We start from the raw sequence: 26,135 nt of genomic DNA on the forward strand, positions 1-26,135 counted from the left end.
GTTCAGATGGCCAGATATGGCCAAGAAGCCCATTAACCTAATTTTGCTACGAACTCTGACCACCATGTGTGACAGACAATGCTTTTCTGTAAGAAAATGTTTCCTAGCTTCTCAGCTGGGATTCCTGTAACTCACCTTTCCTGGCCGGCAGGAGTGGGAACGCCCTGAAGGCAGAGGCTGCTGGGGCGGGCGGTGGACGCTGGCCCGGGGCGAGGTGGGCTCCTCCACAGCAGCAGCAGGGCCCCCGAGGTGACCCGAGGCCTGGGGGTGCGAGGCCCTGGAGGCCAGTGTACCTGTGAAGGAAACCGCCATCACTGTGTTGGCAGTATTTTATTTCCTTTTGGCAAGAACTTCCTGAATGCTCAGAAGAGTGTGACCACCTTCCGCTGAGCACGTACTCTGCACTAGAGCACAGCGTTCACTGCTCTGTCCACATCATTTCGCTTGATTTTCCAAGCAAAGTCAAGATCTTTGAGGCCAGGTGTTTCATCCAGATTTAAGAAACAGGCGGGGTGAGAGGGGTAGGAAGGGCCACAGATGGGTTGGGGAGTGGGCTGGGCGTGCTCCGTCACGTCTGACTGCTTGTGACCCCATGGACTGTATGCAGCCCGGCAGGTTGCTCTGTCCATGGGATTCTCCAGGCAGGAATACTGGAGTGGGTAGCCAGGCCCTCCTCCAGGGGATCTTCCTGATCCAGGGATCGAACTCACGTCTCCCGCGTCGGCAGGCGGATTCTTTACCTACTGAGCCACCTGGGAAGCAGGGCAGCCCTGGGGAGTGGGGACCGAGGCACAAACTATTGGGGGTAGGGTAGGCTCAGGCCTATTGTGCAACACAGGGAACACAGCCAGTATTTTGCAATAACTGTAAATGTCAAGTAACTTTTAAAAATTGTATAAAATTTTTTAAAAAAGAAAAAATGGGGCAGGAAAGCATAGGGACATTAACTTGCCTAAATTCAGAGTGAGAGCCAGTATGTGAACTCAAGGTTGTCTGATTCAAATCCATATTGTTTCCCAGGGACTTAGGGAACACTTCCAACAGCTCATTTTCATTCAGTGGTTTTCATTAGGACAGTAATTATCCCCCTCAGCAAGTGGACAGGATTAATTGATTCAAGAAATACTAAGAGCTTTATATGTGGATGATGCAAGGCTGTATGAGCTAGGAATCGAGTGGATATAGGACGTCCAAACACGAACGTTACTTAGGTGGCGTTAGAGCAGCTGGGCAGTGCTGCATGAGCGGACGTGCCTTGTATAGAGCAGTGGCTCACGGGAGGTTTCTGTGACTGAAGGCCTGGCACAGAAGGCCTCGTGAAGAATGCTGGTCTCAAGCTGCTCTCCAAAGAAACAGAGTCTAGATGGAGGACACGCTTGATGAAGGGCTCAGATGAGCAAAACTTGCTTGCTAATGATTCTTTGATTAAGAGATAAGACTACCTTGATTTGTTTCATGCTGCAGAGAAGTGCAAAGTAAGACTGAAAAGTTGGGGCCAGATGGTGCAGAGACCTCTGGGATTTCTTTGTTGTAATTCAACTTCCGGAACAAACAATATACAAAAATATTTGAACAGGCAACATTCAAAAATAAAATTTATAGCAAGGAGAAGAGGAAGAATTCCTCCCTTTCACATGCGATTCATGGGGTCACAAGGAGTCGGACACGACTGAGCGACTGATCTGATCTGATCTGATGTGAAGCCTCTTGTGCCTCCTTTCGGTGCGTGTGTGTGTGTGTGTGGACACGAGCAATCACAAACACATGTGTTATTTTCCCCCTTTACTTATTTATTTTTTTGACCACATGGCAGTGAAATCACCAAGTTCTAAGCACTGGACCGTCCAGGGTTTCCCCTTGTATTAAATGGTAGCATATGCTCTGTAGAAACTTTGGATAGCAGTAATTTACTTATGTACATATTTTTTCTTACTATTTAAAATGATCATTTCCTTATTAAAATATAATGGCATTTCCCACTGTGGATTTATAAAACGAACACCAAGAACTGGGATCTGGAAGAGGGACAGTGATATCCTGGGGTGGACCTACCCAGCGCCAGCTTTGTATCTGTGGATCTAAATCCCAGGAAGCGGGACTGTGGGTTGATGCGGCGGTCTTCCCCGTCCGCACCCCGACGCCTGTACACCCCTTGCCTGTGCTCTCTTCAGCGTTATAATTCCCTGCTTGTGCGTCTGCCTCATTTACTTAGTTGGAACCCTTTGAGAAAGGACTATAGAACTCATTTATCTTTGGATCATCAACTTCTAATGTCATGCCTGGCAAACATGAGATTATTAAATGAGTGTTCAAATGATTTCATAAATGGAGAAAAAGTGACTCTAATGTTCAAAAATGACTTAAACGATTTAGCTGAATCCTAGGTTCCTGGTGGCTCAGATGGTAAAGCGTCTGCCTACAATGCGGGAGACCCGGGTTTGATTCCTGGGTGGGGAAGATCCCCTGGAGAAGGAAATGGCACCCCGCCATTTCCTGGAGAATCCCATGGACGGAGGAGCCTGTGGGCTATGGAGTCGGACACGACTGAGCGACTTCACCTCACTTTAGCTTATTAGAATAAAAGGAGAAGAAATGGTATCTCCTCCTACCCGGCGATGTGTTCTGATGCAACAGTGTGGAGGTGTGTTAAGACCAGGCAGTAGGAAGGAAGAGTGAGGGAGGAGGGAGGGAAAGAGGAGGAAAATGAAGCAAAGCAAGGCCTCGGAGCAACCAGGAGGGAGCTGGGTCGTGGACAGCCGTGGAGACCCCGTCTAGGCAGAAGGATGGCTGTGGCAGCAACTGGAAGAGGGGCTGTTAGGGAGTTGAGATTATGCTTGAAGAGCTCAAGCTTAAATAGAACACTTTTTTTTTTTTAAATAGAGAAAATTGAGGAAAGTAGAATTGAGTAGAGAGGCCTGAGTGGGAAATGTCTGAAATAGTTTTAGGGACTGAGAGGAAAAGCTGACTGAAAGTCACAGCTGCTTTATAGCCTTTCTGGAGTAAGGCCAGTTATAGTTGAAGTAAAAGTGTTGGTAAGCAATGATGAGAGTCCATTCAAAGCAGGAGATGATGAAATTGTCGTTCTTTTGTGTCAAATACTACATGAGGTGCTCTGGGCCTAAAGAGATGAAAAACCAACATGCCCTCAAAGAGCTTTTGTCTAGTAGGGAAAAAACTATCTTCCAAATATACTTAGTTCCAACGTCACTGCCTTACTTTTTAAACGGTCTTATTATAACATAGTTAACACTGCACTATAATATGGCTTCTTCATACTCTGTCCACGTATGAGAAAAGCAATCTCTTAGGCCCTTTCAGTTATGGTTATGCAGAATAATTTTGGCATACAGGTATGTTATTTCCTGAGGCTGTGCTATGTCAAATATTGACACCATTCCAAAAAAGAAGTTATCTTTCTGGACCTATTAAGAAAATTGTCATTAAAGTATATTTTTAATCGGTTAAAAACAAACAGGTCATTTCAGTCTCCATAAATACAAACTGATTTTATTAGGGTCCTTAAAAGCAAAGTATTTGTTCCGGTTGACCTCAGAATCAAACCAAATCTGCTCTGACGGAAACTTGCTAATGAGAAAGTTAAAGTCAGTCAGGTGTGGGTCCCCAGAGCTCACACAACACAGGAAACGCATGTAAGCCAGAAGTACGGTGACTTAAGCATGTAACAACCACAACTGGACACAAAAAATTACGTATCTGTTCAGTGTAAATGTGCAAAAAGTTCCCATAGTTACTTTTCCAAACGTCATGGGAAACATGATGCCTTCCAAGTCAGGGCTTGTAAAGTAACTCGCCCTTTCTGCATCAAACCCAAACTCCAAATCGGCAAGGTACATTTTAGAGAAGTTTTCAGAAAGCATTTGGCATTCAGCCTTTAAAAGCTAATCTTTAACCTAAAGACATCTGAGCATTAATTACACATTTTTTTTCTAATTAATACATTTCAACTAAAAGGCAGTAATTTTTACAAATCTGTTTTTGATAATAGAGTCCCAGCACAGTTTTTTACAAATTGTTTCAATAAAAAATTACCTAGAATTCATTTCTGAAAACCCATTGAAAAAGCAATTTAAAAAGTCCTCAAAGCCATTACCCTGCCCCTTCTTTTCTATAAAACTCAGCTCTATCTTATATTACTTATAGTCTTTGTGGAGGATCAGTTCTTCATGAATAGTCTTACTGAGTAAAAAACAAACTCAAAAGAGCTTCTTTTTTTCTCTTGTCAAGAACTCCCATGAATGCACAAACAGATGTTTGGAAATGTTCTATGAAAATACCATCTGAAATAGCATGCTGCTGAAAACAAACCAAATGTCTATAAATCTTAGTACATCTTTATGAAGAAATAATATATAGCAAGTAAAACAAATTTTTTGAACAAAATTTTCAAACTCTTAAGTGAAAAGCAAAATAGCATTGATTCATATGTTCAGAATGATCCAATTTTTGGTTTTGTTGTTGAAAATTATAGTTGAACATCTTTAGAAGCCAGGTAATCCCAGTGTTACATAAATTGTTTCAGAGCAGATGAAAGAAAACTTGCAAATCCTTTTTAAGAAGGATTAACATTAGTATAACACTGATATCCAAACCTGTAGAGATAGCACCTAAAGAAAAATTATAGACCAGTATCACTTATGAATATTGATGCAAAAACTCTAAACTATTAATATCAATAAACTATTAATATCTATATAATATCTAACTCTAATATCACATTAGGAAAATAATTCACCATGGCTAAGTAGGTTTTATGCCAGGAATGTACAGATAGATGAGTGTGAAAAATTTATTAATATCATTCACCTTATTAATAGATTTTAAAAGAAAGATCCTATGCTTATCTCCATAAATGGGGAAAACTCCAACAAATTTAACAAGCATTCCTGATACAAATCCTTGAGAAAGCAGGGTATTTCCTTAACGTTACCAATTAAAGGCCAGCATTTTACTTAATGCAGAATTATAAGGCGTTCCTACTGAAGTCAGAAATAAGATAGATGTTCCTACCTCTATTACAGTTTTATGAGTGGTATTAGCTGATACAATCAGGTAAGAGAAAACAATGAGAAAAGAAGAATTAAAACTATGCCTATTTGAATATGATATGACAGGATACCTGGAAAACTTCGGAGAACTAATTACAAAACAAACTCAAAAAAGAATTTAGCAAGATGGCAGGATGCAAAATTAATATGCAAAACTGCCTTCAGATACATAAATAATAACTAGTTAGAAAAACCTCCATTTAAAATGGGAATAAAAGATAAAATACTTAGGAATACATTTAAGAAATGTAAAAATTTTATATGAAGAAAACTATAAAACCACTGGAAAAACTAAGTGTGTGTTAGTTGCTTAGTCGTGTCTGACTCTTTGCGACCCCATGGACTGTGGCCCACCAGGCTCCTCTGTCCATGGGGATTCTCCAGGCAACAATACTGGAGTGGGTTACCATGCCCTTCTCCAGGGGATCTTCCCGACCCAGGGATCGAATGCAGGTCTCCCACACTGCAGGCAGATTGTTTACTGTCTGCGTCACCAGCGAAGCCCATCTACAGAACTACAGGAAAAACTAAAAGCATGTTTGAGCATATGGAAAGACATCGCTTGTTTGTGCATAGAATGTTTCATCATCAAGATGTCAGTTCTATGTTAGGTTAAACATTTAATACAAAAAAATGGCACCGGGATTTTCCTTCTGGGATTTGAAAAGTTGAAACTAAAGTTTGATCTCAAGTCAGTTTGTCACCTTGGAACAGCAGAGTGACTTCAGGAAGAAAGCTGTGCTCGGCATTCCTCTAAGAGATGACCCCGCCCCCCGAGCCGGTCCCTCACCTCCGGCGGAGGCGCAGCCATGGGGGCTGCTCGGTCATTCAGCTTTCAGAAGAAGCTCGAGACGCCCGTGACGTTTCACATGTGGCTGTGTTGACAACCAGCTTAAATGAAAAGTAAAACACAGGTTAGGCAAAACATGCCTCGCATGTCTATCTAGACCACAGGCTGTCAGCTTTTGATCTTTTCAGAGTTGACAAACTTTTTCTGTAAAGGTTCAGCTGGTAAATATTTCAGGTTTTGTAGGCTACATACCACCTCTGTTGCTCACTCCTATGTTTACATCATTTAAAAAGTGTAAAAAGGCATTCTTAGCTCCAGGGCTGTAAAAAACAGGCCTTGAAGTTGGCTCTTGGGATGGTAGTTTGCCATTCTTGGTTAATAGAAATCATTAGCCTCACCTGGCCTCTTATCTCTTACAAAAAATTTTTTAAAAATCAAGCTGGAGTAAGTATAATATAAATTCACTGCAGTGGGACAGTTCATAATGCAGCACATTTTCCTCCTAGCATACAGACAGCATTCAGGAGGCACACCCTGAAAGGGGATTTATGTATAATTTTGAGATACCCTCCCATCACCTGTCCCATTGTAACTGCTCTTACAATGATGGCATATTAGCAGGAAAATGTTTTCTATTTTACTCCAGTCATGTTCTTAAACCAACAAAAAAACCAAAAAAACAGTATTATCAGGTTTACAATTTAGATTTTTCTGATCAAGAATTATTAGGGTGGTTCTTGCTTCTTGGCTGTACTTGCCTTTTCTAATCCCTTCAAATCATGTTTGAAAAAGTTTAGGATAATAGCATCAATTTCTGAGACAGGCCAAGAACTTTCTAATCCTATTAGACTAATGATGCGGCAAACATCAGAGGAAAAGTGGTATCCAATTTATCCTTATGGATTTCTTTGGTCCTGGCCCAACCTCAGAAGTGACATTTCAGCGATCTGATCTGGCCCGGAAAATTGAAACTCATTAGGAGACTGTAAAATTTTTCCTAGGGTTCTTTAAAAGATAGGTAGTGAGATTTTAATAATAACTACATGTGAAGAAGGATGTTAAGATGGAAGTCATCTCTCAAATGCCTTTTAAACTTCTCAATTCACTGAAAGGACATCGGGAGTGTCAATCATACAATACTGAATCAGATTTGATCCTGAATCACTAGCAATTTGACTCTAGGTCTACCCAAGTTGTCCTCAGTCTTCAGGTCAATTACAAACCGACCCAGGACTAAGGATTACCTGGATTTTGCTGGGCCAGGGCCCCTGGGCTTCTTAATCAGTATCTCCAATTTCAGGGACGAGCAAACTCAGAAGCAGCTCTTCAAGATTAAGAAGAGTGATGTGCCGCAGTAGGCAAGCCAACAGTTAATGGGCCAGCTGTTACTACAGCCATCTCCACGATGAAACCACAGAAACTATGCATTCAGAACAACAGCACTAAAACAAAAAACTCCTCGCTCCCTAATTATTTCACATTTTACCCTTATCTATGCTCTAGAGGATTTACAGCTACTGTATCTGCACGGAAGAAATACCACCTGATACCCAGCATCTTTCTCCAACCTGGCACCGTCATCATGTTGGTAATCTGCAATTCTCTACGCTGGGTGTATTTACATCACACAAATAGCCACCTTCTATAAACCAGGCCCCAACTCACTTTCCAAAGACTCAGTTTAGTTAAACATCTACTAGAGCACTGCTGGCTTAGGAGGGTACCACAGTCTCTGGGGGGCTCATGAACAGACTCCGTCTCAATCATTCTCAGGCTATGTGCTTAGTCGCTCAGTCGTGTCCAACTCTCTGCGACCCCATGGACTGTCACCAGGTTCCTCTGTGCATGAAATTTTTCAGGCAAGAATACCGGAGTGGGTTGTCATTTTTTATTCCCCTTCCCAACCCAGAGATCAAACCTCCATCTCTTGCGTCTCCTGTACTGGCAGGCAGATTCTTTACCACTGTGCCACATGAGAAGCCTGCATACTACACTTGATCTTAGGCAAATACTGAGAAGTGATTCTCAGGCTAGCCCCATAAGATAGTTAAAAAAAAAAATATGTTGAAGCTACCTAAATATTTATGAAATAGAATCTTTTAAGCCATTAGAAATGGCTTTCTTTTTGAACATATATACCTTCTAAAGAGGAAAGTACCTTTTAATTTTTTTAATTAAAAAAATTTTTTTGGCCATGCCATGCAGCTTGTGGGATCTTTGTTCCCGTTTGACCAGGGATCAAGCCTGGGCCCTCAGCAGAAAGAGCACAGTCTCCTAACCACTGGCATGCAGTGATGCGAAATCGCTTCAGTCGTGTCCGATTCTTTGTGACCCTGTGGACTGTAGCTGCCAGGCTCCTCTGTCCCTGGGATTCTCCAGGCAAGAATACTGGAGTGGGTTGCCATGCCTCCAGGACATCTTCCTGATGCAGGGATGGAACCCGTACTTCTTATGTCTTCTGCGTTGGCAGGTGGGTTCTTTACCACTAGCGCCACCAGGGAAGCCTCAGCCACTGGACTGCCAGGGAATTCTCAGAAGCATCTTTTCCAAGAAACAGCAAATGAGGTCTGAGAAATTTTGGAATTCCCATTAGTGTATTAGGGAAAGGCTTACGATGGGTTATTTTTATTTTTTGTCCTTTGTCTTTTACATCAAATACTTTCTCCTGTGAGAAGAGCTACTGCCCTAAGGCAACATAGACTGGCTTTGAGAACAAAGTTGGACCAGTAAGCTCCGGCCCACATCCAGGAAGTGATTAAGTAGGCCCCTGGCAACTCCACACAATTCAAAGACCAGATTCACTAACAAATGGTGTGGATACCATCTGGGTCACTTCAAACATATGGAGCGCCTCATTCAAGTTACTTAAAAGAATATCAAAATTGGACTGTGTGAAGAAAAATTAAGGCATGTATGGAAAGGGCATTGAACACACTAGTCTTGATTTTTCTTTTCTTTAAGTTTGTCCTGCAAATACCCTAAATGCCAAAGTTGAACTGGAAAAAGATATACACACAAGACATACATTATTTTTAACCTATTCTTTTTTGAAGGTAGATGGAAAAAAAAAATTCCTGAACTCAGCTGAGTATGCATGCTATACTAACACCACTATATCATCTTACAAGTGTATAAATTAGGACAAAGGGCATGTTTTGTTCTTTACAGCAGAAAGGCATCAAACATTAAAAAAAAAGTAGCTTTCATGTTTGAGGAATTACTATCTAACGCTAAATTTAAGGAACATCAACTTTCTGTATTTTTTCCTGTGGGAAATTTGCAAATATGATGCAATTACTGAGACTCAATCAGACACATTTTCCACTAAATACTGAGAAATATTAATAGTAAAGCAGCCATTAGTTTTGAAAGTTATTTCCAAGCATGTATAATACAGTCTTCAGAGGTACTTTTAGTTCTTAATATTTGAATAAAACTAAAAAATGTTATGTCATGATGGCTTTGATCTATTAAAAAAAAAATTATTGGTAAGCCTAACAGACTTGCATTCTCCTAATTCTGATGAGCACTGAGGATAATCAAAAAGAGTGAAAACATCCACACTCTGACTTTATTTAAACTTAACAAAACAATAAAGACAGTTACAGGTAAATGACAATTCAGTGCATTTAGCTGGATAATATAAAAATTTACATATTCACGAGCACATAGCTCCTTCACCATCAACAACATGGAACGTTTTAGTCTATGTAGTCAAAGTCTTCTGGAATTCCAAAATTTTTATCAATTTTATTTTCTTCAAATCCAAATTTTCTTTTGGCCCAAGATTTTATGGCAAATATGTTATCTATAAAGAAAATTGAGAAATATTTTTGAGAATTGGAAACACAATCACAAAAGTTCAAATATAATTATACTCATTTTTAAAAAAAAACTTCTATTATTTTAGAAGTATCAAAATAAGGAATTTTCTGTATTTTTAGGAGTTGTTGTTTAGTCGCTAAGTCGTGTCCAACTCTTGTGACCCCATGGACTACAGCCCGCCAGGCTCCTCTGTCCATGGGATCTCCTGGGAAAGAATACTGGTGTGGGTTGCCGTTTCCTTCTCCAGGGGATATACCTGACCCAGGGATTGAACCCACATCTCCTGCACTGCAGGTGGGTTCTTTACCACTAAGCCACCAGGGAAACCCATTTAAAAGTAACGACAATTAACTTTCAGAATAAATAAAATATTAGTGATTGTTTTGAATAAACAGATTTCATATTCAAAAAATTCAGTAAATCAGTTGCCACCGAAGAATACCTGACTTAAAGAATAATCCAAAGACAGGGAGAGGCTGATGGTACCTCTTTAACATCTCCAGAGCCGAGGCAGGGTTCTGTTACCTCAGGAATTAGAGCTGCTCCTGTCCCAGAGGGCACCCCTTTCCTTCCCTCCCCCAGCACAGAAGTGGCTTCTAGACAGCCAGGCTAGGGAGAAGGGGTGAAGAGGAGGGAAGGGGTCACTGAAGGCTAAAAGGAGCAGATACAGCCTTAATGTCTTCTAGGGAATTTAAGTGCATCTTACCACTGAAAAAAGTGTTATGTCTATCTAAGGGGACTCAAAGGAAACAAACTGTGTACAAGATTTATGATCAAATCTTCATCCCAAGGTAACAAAAGAAAAAAATACAAGTAATCTAAATGTCCAATCACCCAGAAGGGTGTCTATGCAAGGCAGTACCAGTGTGCTCCTATGTCGGCACTTAGAACAGGAATGACAGTGAGTTTTCTTTTTGTAATTTAAAATATTCTGTTTAATGTACATATGCCATCTTTATAATGAATATGCACTAAGACTATAAATATAGACAAACCATGGTACACAACTTTCTGGTTCATAGTGCTCTATAAACGTTAAGCGCTGCGTTAGTTGTGATAATGAAATGAAGGATTAAAATAGGTTCTTCTGGAGTGTTATTGGCTGAATTAGTACCTCCCCCAAATTCATATGTTTTAGACCTTAATTCCGCTCCTTCAGAATGTGACTGTATTTGGAAACTGGGTCTTTAGAGGTGATTAAATTAAAATGAGCCCACTGGGGTGGACCCTGATCCAGTTTAACTGGCAGTGTTGCAAGAAGAGGAGGGTGGACACACTGAGGCGCCAGGGGCAGGCGCTGGAGAGGCTGTAAGGACGCGGAGGAAGGCGGCCACCTGCCAGCCACGGGGAGGGACACTCAGGAAACCACGCCTGCCAACCGTGCTTCTGGACGCTCAGCCTCCAGAACTGTGAGAAAACCAATTTCTTCATTTAAGTCACTTGGTCTGAAGTATACTGTTATACTGCACGGTATCATTAGGAAGTTATTATATGGAGTTTGATCACTTTAAAGAATACTGTTTTAGGAAGTTGAATTCCAAGTATCAAGTAATAATAATTAAATGGTTTGAATAAAGTTAACTGCTGAGGTGAATACTGCTATATCAAATAGAATGTTAATAAAATAGTCTCATTTCTGTAATTGTTATAGAGTATCAACAGATACTAAAACAAATCTTTATGTTAACAATCTAAACCAAATCTCTACTTTCCATAAGAACCTAAGTGAGAAAACTAATAGCAAGAGGTACTCTAGAATGGTCTGTTTAATTTGGTTAATGTCTGCATAACCTACGCATTCTTGAGAGTCACAACAAATACTGCTACATAAGACAGTTATTAAGTATATTACAGGTCTCGCAGAACATAAAGAGCCTATGCCTTCAAACTGACACAAGAAAGAGAAAAATTAACGCTAAACAATTCCAAAGTGGTATGTATGCTAGAGACAAAAGATCAAGTGTTATATGTACTGTTTCCAGACTCTGTGAGACTCTAAGAATACAGAAAGATTTGCAGAAAATAAGAGGACAACTGCGACACTGCAGGAACCTTGGAGGGATGGACTTCAAGCCGGGATCAGGAGAGAAGAAGGAAACGAGGCACCAGAGTGAGGCTGGAGCCTCTGCAGGAAGGAATACTGGTTCATGTGACGGCAAGAAACCATTCTACAGGCCTTCAAAGACTAAGAATAAACAAACAAACAAAAAGCCTCTCTACACAATTCTTAATGAATCAATTAAAAGCGACTGATTGAATATGTCCTTGGGCCACTGGATGTCTGCCTTTAAGACAGTGTTATCTGAAATTTTGACAGTTCGTACCTGTCAATTTTTCTGTTGTGTGGAAACGTTTATAAATGGATTAAAAACTTTTTCTTATTTTTTATCGAAGGGTAATTGTTTTATAGAATTTTATTTTCTGTCAAGCCTCAACATGAATCAGCCATAGGTATACATATATCCCCTCCCTTTTGAACTTCCCTCCCATCTCCCGCCCCATTCCACCCTCTAGGCTGATGCAGAGCCCGTTTTTGAGTTTGCTGTAAGCAAATTCCCATTGGCTATGGATTCTACATATGGTAATATAAGTTCCCATGTTACTCTTTCCACACATCTCACCCTCTCCCATGTCCATAAGTCTATTCTCTATGTCTGTTTCTCCATTGCTGCCCTGCAAATAAATTCTTTATTTTCTAGATTCCATACATGTGCATTAGAATACATATTTCTCTTTCTCTTTCTGACTCACTTCACTCTGTAAAGTAGGTTCTAGGTTCATCCACCTCATCAGAACTGACTCAAATGCATTCCTTTTAACGGCTGAGTACTATTCCATTGTGTATATGCAGCACAACTTCTTTATCCATTCATCTGTCGATGGACATCTAGGTTGCTTCCATATTCTAGCTACTGTAAACAGTGCTGCAAAGAACAGTGGGATACATGTGCCTTTTTCACTTTTGGCTTCCTCAGGGTATATGCCTAGGAGTGGGATTGCTGGGTCATATGGTGGCTTTATCCCTAGTTTTTTAAGGAATCTCCATATGTCTTCCATAGTGGCTGTATCAATTTACATTCCCACCAACTGTGCAAGAGCATTCCCTTTTCTCCACACCTTCTCCAGCATTTACTGTAGACTTTTTCATGATGGCCATTCTGACCGATGTGAGGTGATATCTCATTGTGATTTTGATTTGCATTTCTCTAATAATGAGTGATGTTTACCATCTTCTCATGTGTTTGTTAGCCATCTGTATGTCTTTTTTGGAGAAATGTCTGTTTAGGTCTCTTTTCCACTTTTTGATTGGGTTGTTTGTTTTCCTGGTATTGAGTTGCATGAGCTGCTTGTGTATTTTGGAAATTAAACCTTTGTCAGTCGTTTCATTTGCTATTATTTTCTCCCATTCTGAGGGCTGTCTTTTCATCTCGCTTATAGTTTCCTTTGCTGTGCAAAAGCTTTTAAGTTTAATCAGGTCCCACTTGTTTACTTTGGAAAAATCTTATTTTTTTAAAAAAAGAAACAGTTTTAAGAGGGGTAGAATTCGTGTTAGTCTATATGATGGCAAACCCAGGATAAATGCAGGACTAGGACGGGCAGTATCACACGCATGGGTCTACACCAGGACGTCACAAAACCTATCCCCCTCACTCACCAAGAAGTCTCCCATAAAAAGTCATAAAAACTCCACTATCTTCATTATCAGGCAAGGTTTTGTATAATTTCATAAATCACATTTAAAGTTACTTAATGTCACAAAACACTATTTATACCCTGATTTCTCATACTACAAAACTGAAATACTGAAAAGTAAATATGCTCAATTTTACATACATTTTAGGAATCTCTTTCATATGAAGAAACCAAATCTTAATAATTACATAACAATCTTTAGTTATAAATTGTACTGATGTTTTCTTTTTGTTTGTTTTGAAAACAGGAAGGTTTTCTGAGGTGTAATGTAACTCCATGATTTTTTCATAGCACTTTTATGTTGGAAGGAGCTAGTCATAAACTCAAATGGAAATATGGTTCTTAACAGCTGTTTCTGCTCTTCTAAAAATATCATCCGTCCTACATGATTTTAAAAGTTTTAGGTTCTTTCTCAGCTAGTAACACAACGGAAAAAGAAGTTGTTCACATTTTTTTAATTATAATTTTTGAAGTTTACGATCAATTGGAAAACATAAAAGGATTTTTTTAAAAGAGGGAAAATAGGAGTATTTGTTTATCAATGTGTCTAATGGTGTGCTAAAGGGCTTACAAACTGCTTTATTGAATCCTCCTGAAATGTTGAGGCAAACATTATCCACACTGAACAGATGAAGAAGGAAGCTCAGAGAGGTTCAGTGAGTCACACGGCAAATACTGAGCACAACAGGGTTCCTTTCAAAGTCAGGTTCCTCTCTCACCATATACACAGGCCTCCTGTTCCTACTGCTTGTTAACTGCGGGAAATCACTTTGTAACTCTTGATTTATTTTTAACGTAAAAAATCCATTTGCCTTTTTTCCACTCAAAATTTTGTATTTCTCAAACCTATACGGTATCACTGTATTTACTGGTTATGTATACTTTATTGGGCACACATTTCACTGGTCCCTTTTATTTAATATTACTTGGCTGTTTTTACCCTCTCTGCTCTTATCAGTAAAGCATCATACCATTTAGGAAATAACTTTGTAATAAGTAAGACTGCAATTTTACAGGAGCCAAAGGCCATTTATATTGATTTTAATTCTAAAACAGACAAGGAAAAATGATTCTTAAGCTTTCTGTGAAGCACAGAAGCCTGAATATGGAATCAGGGAAATCTGGCATAAGGCCCTGTTCTTCCAGTGACTAATCACCTTGGACTTTAGTAAGGCAGCTACTTCAAGCTTTCTGCATCTCGGCGTCAATGTGATCTTATCCATACGCTCCCAGAGAAACAGAACCAGGATGAGTAACACACATAACGGCACTGAAGACTCTTACCAGGATGGGAAAGCCCAATTACCATTATTTTATAATTAAATACTGGAGACGCATCACTGTAACTTCCAGGTAGGTTTTAAAAATAGTAATCATACTGGTATATAATTCACAACAATCACTATTTATTAATTTTCTTCTAAACTTTAAGATACATAAATAATACCCTATAAATTACCATCTCTTAGAATATCCCTGGCATACACCAGAGGGTGTATCCATTGGCACATGGATTAATGAGGCATTTACATGAAAGCAGGTACACAGAGAAGACTATTCTGTGTAGGGGGTGAGAGCCTGGACTCTGAAATCTAATTCTTATTCCAATGCTTAGCACCTGTGTGACTGTGGGATCCCAGTGGCCTCAGTTTCACCTCTAAAATTAGGGATAATAATCCTATCTACCTCACAAGATTGCTGTGGCAATAAAATGAGAATGTGCCATAGACAGGCTTTACAATGCCTAGCTCATAGTCAGTCCTCAACAAATTAATATTATGAACAAGAAGACAAATCTTTCACATTCCACAAAGCTCTTAAAAGTTGTATCTTGCATTAATATATATGAAGGATAAGTGATTGGTCTAAGTGATTTATTGGGAAAAAGCTATATAAAACTTAAACTGAAAGCAATCACTTGTTTTACAAAAATGTCTCCTACTTTACAAAATAACTCATAAGACTTTTTAAAATGATTTAAGATATAAAAACTTGATTAATACATACACTTCCAGAAATGTCTTTTCTTAAACAAAACTAGGCACAATAGCTTCTGCATTTCACATCCTAGAAAGTGCACAAGAGTTTGACTAGTTTACCAGTAGTAACACACTGGTATATATTACCATTGTAATACATACCAGTCCATCTGTTCGCAGCTTCTTTGGCCACTTGATTTGCTTGACCTGAAAAAAATATATATAATATATATATATTTTTTCCCATCATTTTTTTGGGGGAAAAAAAAAGCTCAATAAGTGACAATGTATTTCACAAACCTGCTCAACTTCCCAAAGAAATTTTAGATAGCTGCAGTTACATAAGATGAACACAAAGTCAACTTGACTAGTATCTCTTTCCTAAATGTCCCCTACTATTATTGTACTTGCTCTTTAAAAACAAAATGTTTAACTGAGATGTTTCTCAAATAATTTACAACACCAGAAGAGGATAAAATAAGTTTAATGATAAGCACTTTAGTATATACATATTTGTTGTTGTTTAGTTGCTAAGTCATGTCCAACTCCCTCAAGACCCTATGGATGCAGCCCGCCAGGCTCCTCTGTCCATGGGATTTCCCAGGCAAGAATACTGGAGTGGGTTGCTATTTCCTTTTCCAGGGGATCTTCCGGATTTAGGGATTGAACCCATGTCTCCCGCAGGTGGATTGGGAGGTGGATTGTTTACCACTGAGCCACCAGGGAAGCCCGTATACATATTAGATCACAATAAACCTGACAATAAAATGTTAATGGTCATACAGTAGTAGCCCTGAAGGAGGAAATATTTACTTTATATTATATATCTTGCTATTAAATGTATCTGTATCTATTTTATGTTGTTCAAGTTAATCTACACAGCACATAACAATGCCATGACCAAATGGGTATAAACATTAGTCAGAATGAGAGCATTTATTTATTGAAATAAGATTTATATACCACAGAACTCACCATATTAAAGCATCCAATTCAGTGATTTTTAGTATATTTACAAGGTTGTACAACCATCACCCCTGCCTATCTTCAGACCTCTCATCACCCGAAAGGAAATCCCATGTCTATTAGGAGTCACTCCACAGTCCTACTCCCTCTAGTGTCTGGAGACCACTCTCTACTTTCTGTCTCTATGGCTTTGCCTGTGCTGGACATTTCATGAAACCATGTGTCTGGCTTCTTTTCACTTGGCACAATGTTTTCAAGGTTGGGCAACTGTGGTATGTATCAGAACTTCATTCCTTTTCATTATCAAATCATTGTATAGATATCCCACCGTTTGTTTAGTGGCTCATCAGCTGATGGACATTTGGGCTGTTATGACTAATATGAGTAACAATTTTTGTGTGAACATGTTTTCAATTCTTTTTGGTATATATACCTGGGAGTGGAATTGCTGGCTCAAATGGTAACTGTATGTACATTTTGGGGAACAGATAACTTGTTTTCCAAAGTGGCTGCATCATTTTCACAACCCCACCAGCAACCTAAGAGTTCCAACTTTTCCACCACCTCACCGACAATTATTTTGCCTTCCTTTTATCACAGCCATCCTAATGAGTATCTCCCTGTGTTGTGATCTGCATTTCCCTCACGGCCAATGATGCCGAGTTTCTTTGCATATGCTCATTGGCCATTTGTATATTTTCCTTGGAAAAATGTATTCAAATCTTTTGTGTGTGTTAGTTGCTCAGTTGTGCCCAACTCTTTGTGACCCCATGGACTATAGCCTGCCAGGCTCTTCTGTCCATAGAATTTTCCAGGTAACAGCACTGGAGTGGGTAGCCATTCCCTTCTCCAGGCGATCTTCCCGACCCAGGGCTCCTGCATTGCGGGCAGATTCTTTACCATCCGAGCCACCAGGGAAGACCATTTGCCAGTGTTTAAATTTTTTATTGTTGAATCATAAGAGTTCTTTTCAGATATAGGATTTGAAACTAGTTTTTCCTACTCTGTGGGTTTTCTTTTCACTTTCGTGACAATGTACTTTGACATAAAAAAGTTGTCAATTTCGATGAAGTCAAATTTATCTACTTTTTATATGACTGCTTGACCTTTTGATGTCATATCTAAAACAAGGGTACAGACACAGCTATGTTTTTTCCCCTAAGAGTTCAAGAGTTTTAGCTCTTGCATTTAAGTCTCTGCTCCACTTGAGTTAATGTTTGTATACGGTGTGAAGTGGGAGGCCAGGACAATTCATGTGGTGCCCAAGTGTCATTCGTTGAAAACACTCTTTGTCCTGATTGAATGGTCTTGGTACCCTTGTCAAAACTTTACTTCTGGACTCTCAAGTCTATTTCATTAACCTATACGTTTATTCATTTACTAGTACCAAATCGCCTTGATTACTCTAGTTTTTTTTTAAATTAATTTTTATTAAATTTTTAACTTTTTGGCTGCACCCCACAGTATGTGGGATCTTAGTTCCCTGATCAGGATCGAACCCACACCCACACTATATTGGAAGGCATAGTCTTAACCACTGGACCGCCAGGCAAGTCCCCAAACTTTTTATTTTGTACTGGAGTATAGCCAGCTAACAATGTTGTGATAATTTCAGGTGGACAGCAAAGGGACTCAGCCATACATATACAGGTATCCATTCTCCCCCTAACTCCCCTCCCATCAAGGCTGCCACACAGCATTGAGCAGAGCTCCCTGGGCTGTATAGTAGGTCCTTGTTGGTTATCCATTTTAATAGCAAGTGTATACCTGTCCATCCCAAACTCCCTAATTATCCCTTCCTCTCATCCTTCCCCCTGGCAACCCTAAGTTTGTTCTCTGTGAGTCTACTTTGGAAATAAGCTCATTTGCATCATTTCTTTTTAGACTGCATGTAAGGGACGTTACGTGGTGTCTCTGCTTCTGTCTGCCTTACTCAGAAGGACAACCTCTAGGTCCGCCCATGTTGCTGCAAATGACACTAGTATTTTTGCTGCCCGAGTTGATTACTCGAGTTTTGTAATAAGTTTTGAAATTGGGAAATTTGAGTCTTCCAACTCTTTTTCTCCAAGATTCTTTTGGCTGTTTTGGGTCTCTTGCATTTTCATATGAATTTTAGAACCAACAACAATTTCTGCAAAAAAGAAATTGGAATTTTGAAAATTTGAGTTAATCTTTAGATTGACTGGAGGAGTATTTCCACCCTAAAAATACAGATCTTTAACTTCATTAAAAGTTTAGTTTTCAGTACACATCTTGTACTTCTTCAATTAATTTTACTCTTAAGCATTTTATTCATTTTGATGCTATTATAAGTGGAATTTTTTCTCAATTTCATTTTCAGGCTGTATATTGAGGGTTTATAAAATACAAGTATTTTTTACACATTGATTTTCTATTTTGCCATCAGCTGAACTCACTTGTGAACTCTAATAGTTGTATTCTGTTGTTGTTTCATGGATTGTTTAGGGCTAAGATCATGTCAACTGCAAACAGCTTTGCTTTTTTCTTTTTAACACGGATGCTTTTTATTTCCCTTTCTTGCCTGGTCGCCCTGGCTTGCATTTCCAGTACAATAATGAATAGATGTGGTAAGACTGGACATCCTTGGAGAAAGCATAGTCTTTCACCACTCGTTATGTTAGCTGTGCATTTTTTACAGACACCCTTTTATTAGATTGAGGAAGTTCACTTCTATTCCCAGTTTGAGTGTTTTTTTATCATGAAAGGGTGTTGGATGTTATCAAATACTTTGTCTATTGACACAATCTTGTGGAGTTCCCCCACCTTCATTCTACCAATATGTTGCATTAGATTGATTTTTGTATGTTGGGTCAACTTTTCATTCCTGACAAATGTTACTTAATCAGGGTGTATAATCTTTTTTTATGTACTGCTGGATTTGATTTACTAGTACTTTGTCAAGAATTTTTACATTTGTAAATGATACTTAACTACAGTTGTTTTTTTTTTTTTCCTTATGATGTCTTTGGTTTGGGTATCAGAGTAACATTGATGTCAAAGAATAAGTTAGGAAGTGTTTTCTCTTTTCTAGGTTTTTTTTTTTCATTGAAGAGTTCCTTCTTTAAACTGATAGAATTCACCAGTATAGACTTAGTTTTTCATTGTAAGAACTTAACTCAATCTCTTAACATGTTACACATCTATTTGTTGTTGTTCAGTTGCTCAGTCGGATCTCTTTTGTGACCCCATGGACTGTAGCCCACCAGGCTCCTCTGCCCATGGGATTTCTCAGGCAAGGATACTGGAGTGGGTTCCATCTCCTTTTCCAAGGGATCTTCCTGACCCAGGGATTGAACTCACATCTCTTGCATTGGCAGGCAGCCTCTTTATCACTGAGTCACTAGGCAAGCCCATACATCTATTTGCAGAGTTCATTTCTACTTGAGATGGTTTTGGTACTTTGTATCCTTTCAGAAACTTGTTCACTTCATACACCTTGTCAAATTTATTGACATACAAACATCGCTCATGGTATTCCTTTACGATCCTTTTCATATCTATGAGGTCAGTAATGGTCTTTCTCTTTCATCCCGATTTTAGTAATTTAAATCTTCCTTCTTTCTTGAACAGCCAAAGGTTTGTCAAGTTTGCTGATCTGATAAAAGGACCACCTTTTGGCTTCACTGACTTTCTTGTTTTTTTGATTCTCCATTTCTCTTATTGCTGTTCTAGTCATTTTATTTCCTTCCTTATATTTGCTTGGGTTCAATTTGCTCTTCTTTTTCTAGAATAAGATAGAAGGCTAGGCTTTTGAGAGCTGTCCCTATTTTTAACACAATCATTACAATATTAATATAAGTTTTCCACTGAACAATGCCTTCATTGCATCCAGTAAGGTTTTTTTATGTTTTCATTTTCACTATCTCCCAGTATTTCCCAATTTCCCTTGTGATTTTCTTTGAGCTATCCCTCTTATGAGTGTGTTGATTTATTTCAACATATTTGTGAATTTCTCAAATTTCCTTCTGTTAATTATCTTTTACATTCCACTATTATCAGAAAGCATACTTTGTATTATCAACCCATTTAAATTTATTGAGATGTAAGCTTAACATATGATCTATCTTTAAGAATATTTCATGTGTACTTGAGAAGAATAAAGCTTCCCTGTTGGCTCAACTGGTGAAGAATCCATCTGCCAAGGCAGGAGATGCAAGAGACCCAGGTTCAATCCCTGGGTCTTCCCTGGGAAGATCCCCTGGGGAAGGAAATGGCAGCCACTCCAGTATTCTTGCTTGGGAAATCTCATGGACAGAGGAGCCTGGTGGGCTACAGTCCATGGGGTCCACACAGTCCATCGGGTCGCAGAGAGTGAGACACAACTGAGTGACTAGGCACATGAGAAGCATAAGTCTTCTGGTGTTGCGGAGTGTCCCACAGAGATGCAGTTGGTCTGCAGCTTTAGCCTTCTAATTTCTTGCTTAAGTTCCATCTTTTTGTTCCATTCTTTATTCAAAATGGAGAACTGAAATTTTGAACTATTATTGTTGAATTGTCTATCCCCTCAATAATTTGGGGTTTTAAGTATTTCAGTTCTCTATTGTTTGCTGTATATGTGTTTATAATTGTCATATCATCTTGAAGAGTTGACCCCTTTATCATTATAAACTGTACTTGTCTCCAGCAACAATTTTTGTTTTAAAGTCTATTTTCTCTGGTATTGGTTTAGCCACTCTAGCTTGCTTTTGGTTACTGTTTTCATGTAATATCTTTTTCCAGCTTTTACTTTTACCATATTTGTGTCTTTGAGTCAAATGTGAGTCTTTTGTAGACAGTAGTTTATGTGTTTTCAATCTATCATTTCCGCCTTTGAATGAGAGATTTTAATCTACTTACATTTAATGTAATTACTGATAAAGTAGGATTTTGAGTGAACTCCTTGGTGATGGACAGGGAGGCCTGGCGTGCTGCAATTCACAGGTTGGAAAGAGTCAGACACGACTGAGCGACTGAACTGAACTGAAGGATTTTCATTTGCCAATTGCTATTTTCTCTAAGTCATATAAATTTTTCTTCCTCAGTTCCTCCACAATTGCTTCATTTTATGTTAAATGGTAATTTTTAGTATATCATTTTAATTCCTTTATTTCTTTTACCAAATATTTTTGGGTTATTTTCTTAGTGATTGCCCTAGGGATGACTATTAACATTTTAATTAGAATTACTACCAGTGTCAATAGTATACAAAAGTTTCGCTCCTATATAGCTCCATTTTCTCCCCACTTTTATGCTGTTACTGTCACAAAATGTATTTTATACATTGCATGTCCTAAAACATCTTCATCATTATTGCTTTATGCAGCTATAATTTAAATTGGATAGGAGAATGTAAGAGATACAAACAAAAATACACAATACTGTCCTTTAGATTTACTTATATAAATCTCCTTTTTTCTTCATGTTGATCAAGTTACTGTCTACTATTCTTTCACTCCAACCAAAAGGAATTCTATATTTTTTTAGTGACAAACTCTTTCAATTATTTACCTGAGAATATCTTAGCCTGGTTTTCATTTTTGAAGAAAAATATTTCCAGATATAGAATTCTTGGTTGACAGCTTTTCATCATTTTGAATATGTCATTTTAATATCTCTGGCATCTATGGCTTCTAAGAATCTGATTGAAGATCCATTAAATATGTTGAGTTACTTTTTTTATTGCTTTCAATTGACAATTTGACCATTATGAGTTTATGTATGGATCTCTTTGAGGCTGTCCTAACTGGAGTTTGTTAAGCCTTTTCGAAGTGTAAATTAAAGTTTTTCATCAGATTTGGGACATTTTCAGCTTTTATTCCCTTGGCAGCTTTCTCTCTGATCTCCTTCTGGGACAGCCATTATGGGAATCTTGGCATTTCTGATACCATACCATAGGTTTGTGAGACTCTGTTAATGTTTTTTCATTCTTTCTAATATCTGTTTCTCAGATTGGATTATATCAACAGAACTATCTTCAAGTTGCTGAAGATAACTTTCTTTTGCCTGCTCAAATCTGCTGTTAATCCTTCCAGTGAATGTTTCAGCTACTTACTATAGTTTTCAGCTCCAGAATTTCTATTTGGTTCCTTCTTTATTCTACCTCTTTATTTATATTCTCTACAGTAAATGCCTTTCATATGAACCTTCCAACATGCAAACATGTGTTCACATGTCCACTCATGTAAGTCAGTTCACGTGCACAGCGCAGAATGTCACGTGCACGCGTCCTCTACAAGTGGCTGTGTTTCTGTGTACTTTACTGTACAGTAGTGTATGGAGTACAGTAGAACAAGATCTTTATTTCAAGTCCAGGATGTCCAAGAGCAAGCACAAAAGCAGTGGTAATGCAGCTGGTGCTGCTAAGAAGCCCCAAGTGATAATGATGGAAACAAAAGTGAAAATAATCGAGAGTGGAGCGAGGCAAAAAAATGGAACAGGGGGTCCAGAGAAAGAACAGAGACAGACAAGGACTAGCTGAGGAAATTTTCGATGCAGGAAATGGCAAGGTAGAAGGATACACAGAAGCTGCAGCAGCTCTTCAGACGCAACCCAACACTGCCACGTCATCGTCTATGATGAGAAAACAAGAGCTGCTACCCAGGCATCACTGGGTCTTTTTTCAAGAAGGTAGATAGAACTGAAGCTAGCAAGGAACCAGAACCTGTGCCATCATCAGGCATGAGCGAAACTGCAGCTTGCCCTCCATCTCCTACTGCTGACAATACTTCAACTCTACCATCTCCCACCTTCTCTCCAGTCGGTAACTCGTCTTGCCTGTTCACTAGATGCCAGTTCCTAATATGTCAGCTGTGTACTACACTATTGTACTTTTCAAGGTACTGTATAGTTAAGATTAAAAATGTTTTATTTTTTGTGTTTTTTTAAATGTATTATTTGTGTGAAAAGTATTATAGCATATTACAGTATATAGTATAGTACTATATAGCCAATTGTGTTGCTTGGTACCTAGACTAACTGTTGGACTTACGAATGCGCTCTTGGAATGGAACTCATTTGTATGTAGGGGATTACTGTATTTGATGAGATATCATTTACAGATTTTCCTTTAGTTCAGTTCAGTTGCTCAGTCATGTCCGACTCTTTGTGACCCCATGGACTGCAGCACGTCAGGCTTCCCTGTCCATTATCAACTCCCGGAGCTTGCTCAAACTTGTGCCCATTGAGTCGGTGATACCATCCAATCATCTCATCCTCTGTTGTCCCCTTCTCCTCCCATCTTCAATCTTTCCCAGGATCAGGGTCTTTTCAAATGAGTCAGTTCTTCACATCAGGTAGCCAAAGTACGAGAGTTTCAACTTCAGCATCAGTCCTTCCCATGAATATTCAGGACTGATTTCCTTTAGGATGGACTGGTTGGATCTCCTTGCAGTCCAAGGGACTCTCAAGAGTCTTCTCCAACACCACACTTCAAAAGCATCAATTCTTTTGCACTCAGTGTTCTTTATAGTCCAACTCTCATATCCATACGTGACTACTGGAAAAACCATAGCTTTGACTAGACAGGACTTTGTTGGCCAAGTATTGTCTCTGCTTTTTAATATGCTGTCTAGGTTGATCAGAGCTTTTCTTCAAAGGAGCAACCGTCTTTTAGTTTCATGACTGCAGTCACCATCTGCAGTGATTTTGGAGCCCCCCAAATAAAATGTCACTGTTTCCATTGTTTCCCCATCTATTTGCCATGAAGTGAGGGGACCAGATGCCATAATCTCAGTTTTCTGAATGTTGAGTTATAAGCCACCTTTTTCACTCTCCTCTTTTCCACTTTCATCAAGAGGTTCTTTAGTTCTTCTTCACTTTCTGTCATAAGGGTGGTGTCATCTGCATATCTGAGGTTATTGATATTTCTCCCAGCAATCTTGATTGCAGCTTATGTGGCATTTCTCATGATTTACTCTGCTTTAGACAGATCATTTTTTATTTAAAAAAAATGTATTTATTTTTGGTCGCACTGGGTCTTCATTGCTGCGTGAGGGCTTTCTCTAGCTGCAGCGCACAGGGGCTCCTCTTTGCTGCAGTGGTGGTGCACTTCAAAGTGCGCTTCACTGTGGTGGTCTCTCTCACTGCAGAGCACAGGCTCTAGGCACATGGGCTTCAGCAGTGCCTAGTGGGCTTGCAGGCTTAGTTGCTCCACAACATGTGGACTCTTCCTGGACTGGGGATTGAACCGGTGTCCCCGGCATTGGCAGGTGGATTTGTATCTACTGTACCACCAGGGAAGTCCAACATATTTTTCTTTAGCTCTTTTAACATATTTAAACAGCTGATTTAAAGTTCAAAATCATGCATGAGGTATATTTTCTTATTTCTTTGCATATCTTGCAATTTTTTCAGTGGAAACTGGACATTTACAATAATATAACGCTTCAACTTTGGAAATCTGATTCTTCCCACGTTCCCAGGGTTGTTGTTGCGGCTACTAGTTATTGTTTAGCTAGTGATTTCTCTGAACTAATTCTGTTAAGTCTGTATTTTTTGTTATATATGGCTACTGAAGTCTCCAGTCAGTTTGCTTACTGGTCAGCCAGTGACTGAATAGGGACTTCCTTAAACACCTGGACTAAATCTTCACATCTCTGCTGAGATGCTGCATGTGTGTGTTTGAGCATGTTCCAACAATATTCAGTTAGGTGATTTACAACTCTGCTCTAGCCTCCACCTCTACACAGAGCGTCAAGGTCAGCAGGCAGTGGGAGGCTAGGACCGCTTCAGGTCTTCTATGAGAATGAGCATAGCCCAACGTGTGTATGGGCATTTAGATTTCTAGGAATATGTTGATTTCAAGGTATCTAAGAACATCTCTTTTGGCTTCTCCTTTAAAATTTTTTGGTTAGCCCACTGTTTTTGTTAACTTATTCATCACCCAAGAGAGCTGTGACATTAAAATTCTTGCCTGTAACAGTTTTAGACAAACACTTCTGAGGGATGCTCCCCTGTTAGTGATGGGCATATTCCAAGTCAGGTCAAAAAAAGGCAATACTTTCTATTGGTAGCTTGTAGGGGAGCATCAAAGATGGCAAATAATGACAACAGTTCTTTGGCATGAGGGTCTTAAAGAGCTCCAGGTCCATTCTACTCCCTCTGATACTAACAATGCAGGGCTGATATTTCTCAAGGTTACTGTTGAGCTGGAGAGCAGGAGATGAGAGTAGGGCAAGTTGAAACCACAAAGTTTGCTCTTCTTACAGAGATTTGGCCATTTTTCTTGACTAGGTAAGTCTTTGGTTAGTTTCTAGAGTTCTGGAAAAGCTGTAATAATTTTTCCAGTTTTCATGGAAGGGTACATTTTCAAAGGTCCTTACTCCACCATTTTCATTGTCATCTGGGCATTTATTTCTAAGAAAAATCTCTTAAGTACTTATAAGATTTACTTTCCAAACCTTTTACTGTGAGAATTCATTTTTACTACAATTTATTTTATCTGTTCTCACTTTAATTCAATTAGCATGATGAAATATAAATATTTCCTACAGGGATTACTGAGAAATAAAAGATAATACATAGCTGTATCTACATGGACATATGGGTTATAGCTATTACCCGCAGAAAAACTGTTTCAAAATAAGCCATTATAAACTTAGAGACAAGCCTGATTGTTATAATTTGGGTGCTATAGCCATGCTATTAAGAACAAAATCCTATTAAAATCAATTTGTGAAACTCATAATCCTTTAATCTGTTCTGCAATAATATGATAGCCAAATCCTGGGAAGTACCTCATTACCAAAAAGCACATTTTAAAAACAATAATCTCATTGAGGAAAGAGGATTTCTGGTCAGTCAAGTTAAAGCCTAAAA

At 38.9% G+C, this 26,135-nt stretch overlaps 1 protein-coding gene across 3 annotated transcripts in view; it reads right to left on the reverse strand.

The window, feature by feature from the left end:
* Positions 1-9,405: 9,405 nt before the first annotated feature.
* MND1 (meiotic nuclear divisions 1) overlaps positions 9,406-26,135 on the reverse strand; it is a 79,155-nt gene continuing 62,425 nt past the window's right edge. For 2 of the 3 annotated variants that reach the window (XM_061383950.1, XM_061383951.1), the window contains 2 exons: positions 15,516-15,560; positions 9,406-9,664 (listed from right to left, as the gene is read on the reverse strand). In XM_061383950.1, coding sequence (XP_061239934.1) covers positions 9,558-9,664; positions 15,516-15,560 — 152 coding nt within the window. In that variant the 3' untranslated portion in view covers positions 9,406-9,557. The remainder of the gene's footprint in view (positions 9,665-15,515; positions 15,561-26,135) is intronic. The other variant, XM_061383949.1, reaches the window with a different exon arrangement.

Source organism: Bos javanicus, chromosome 17 (assembly GCF_032452875.1).
Source record: "Bos javanicus breed banteng chromosome 17, ARS-OSU_banteng_1.0, whole genome shotgun sequence".
In the NCBI taxonomy this organism is placed as follows: Eukaryota; Metazoa; Chordata; class Mammalia; order Artiodactyla; family Bovidae; genus Bos; species Bos javanicus.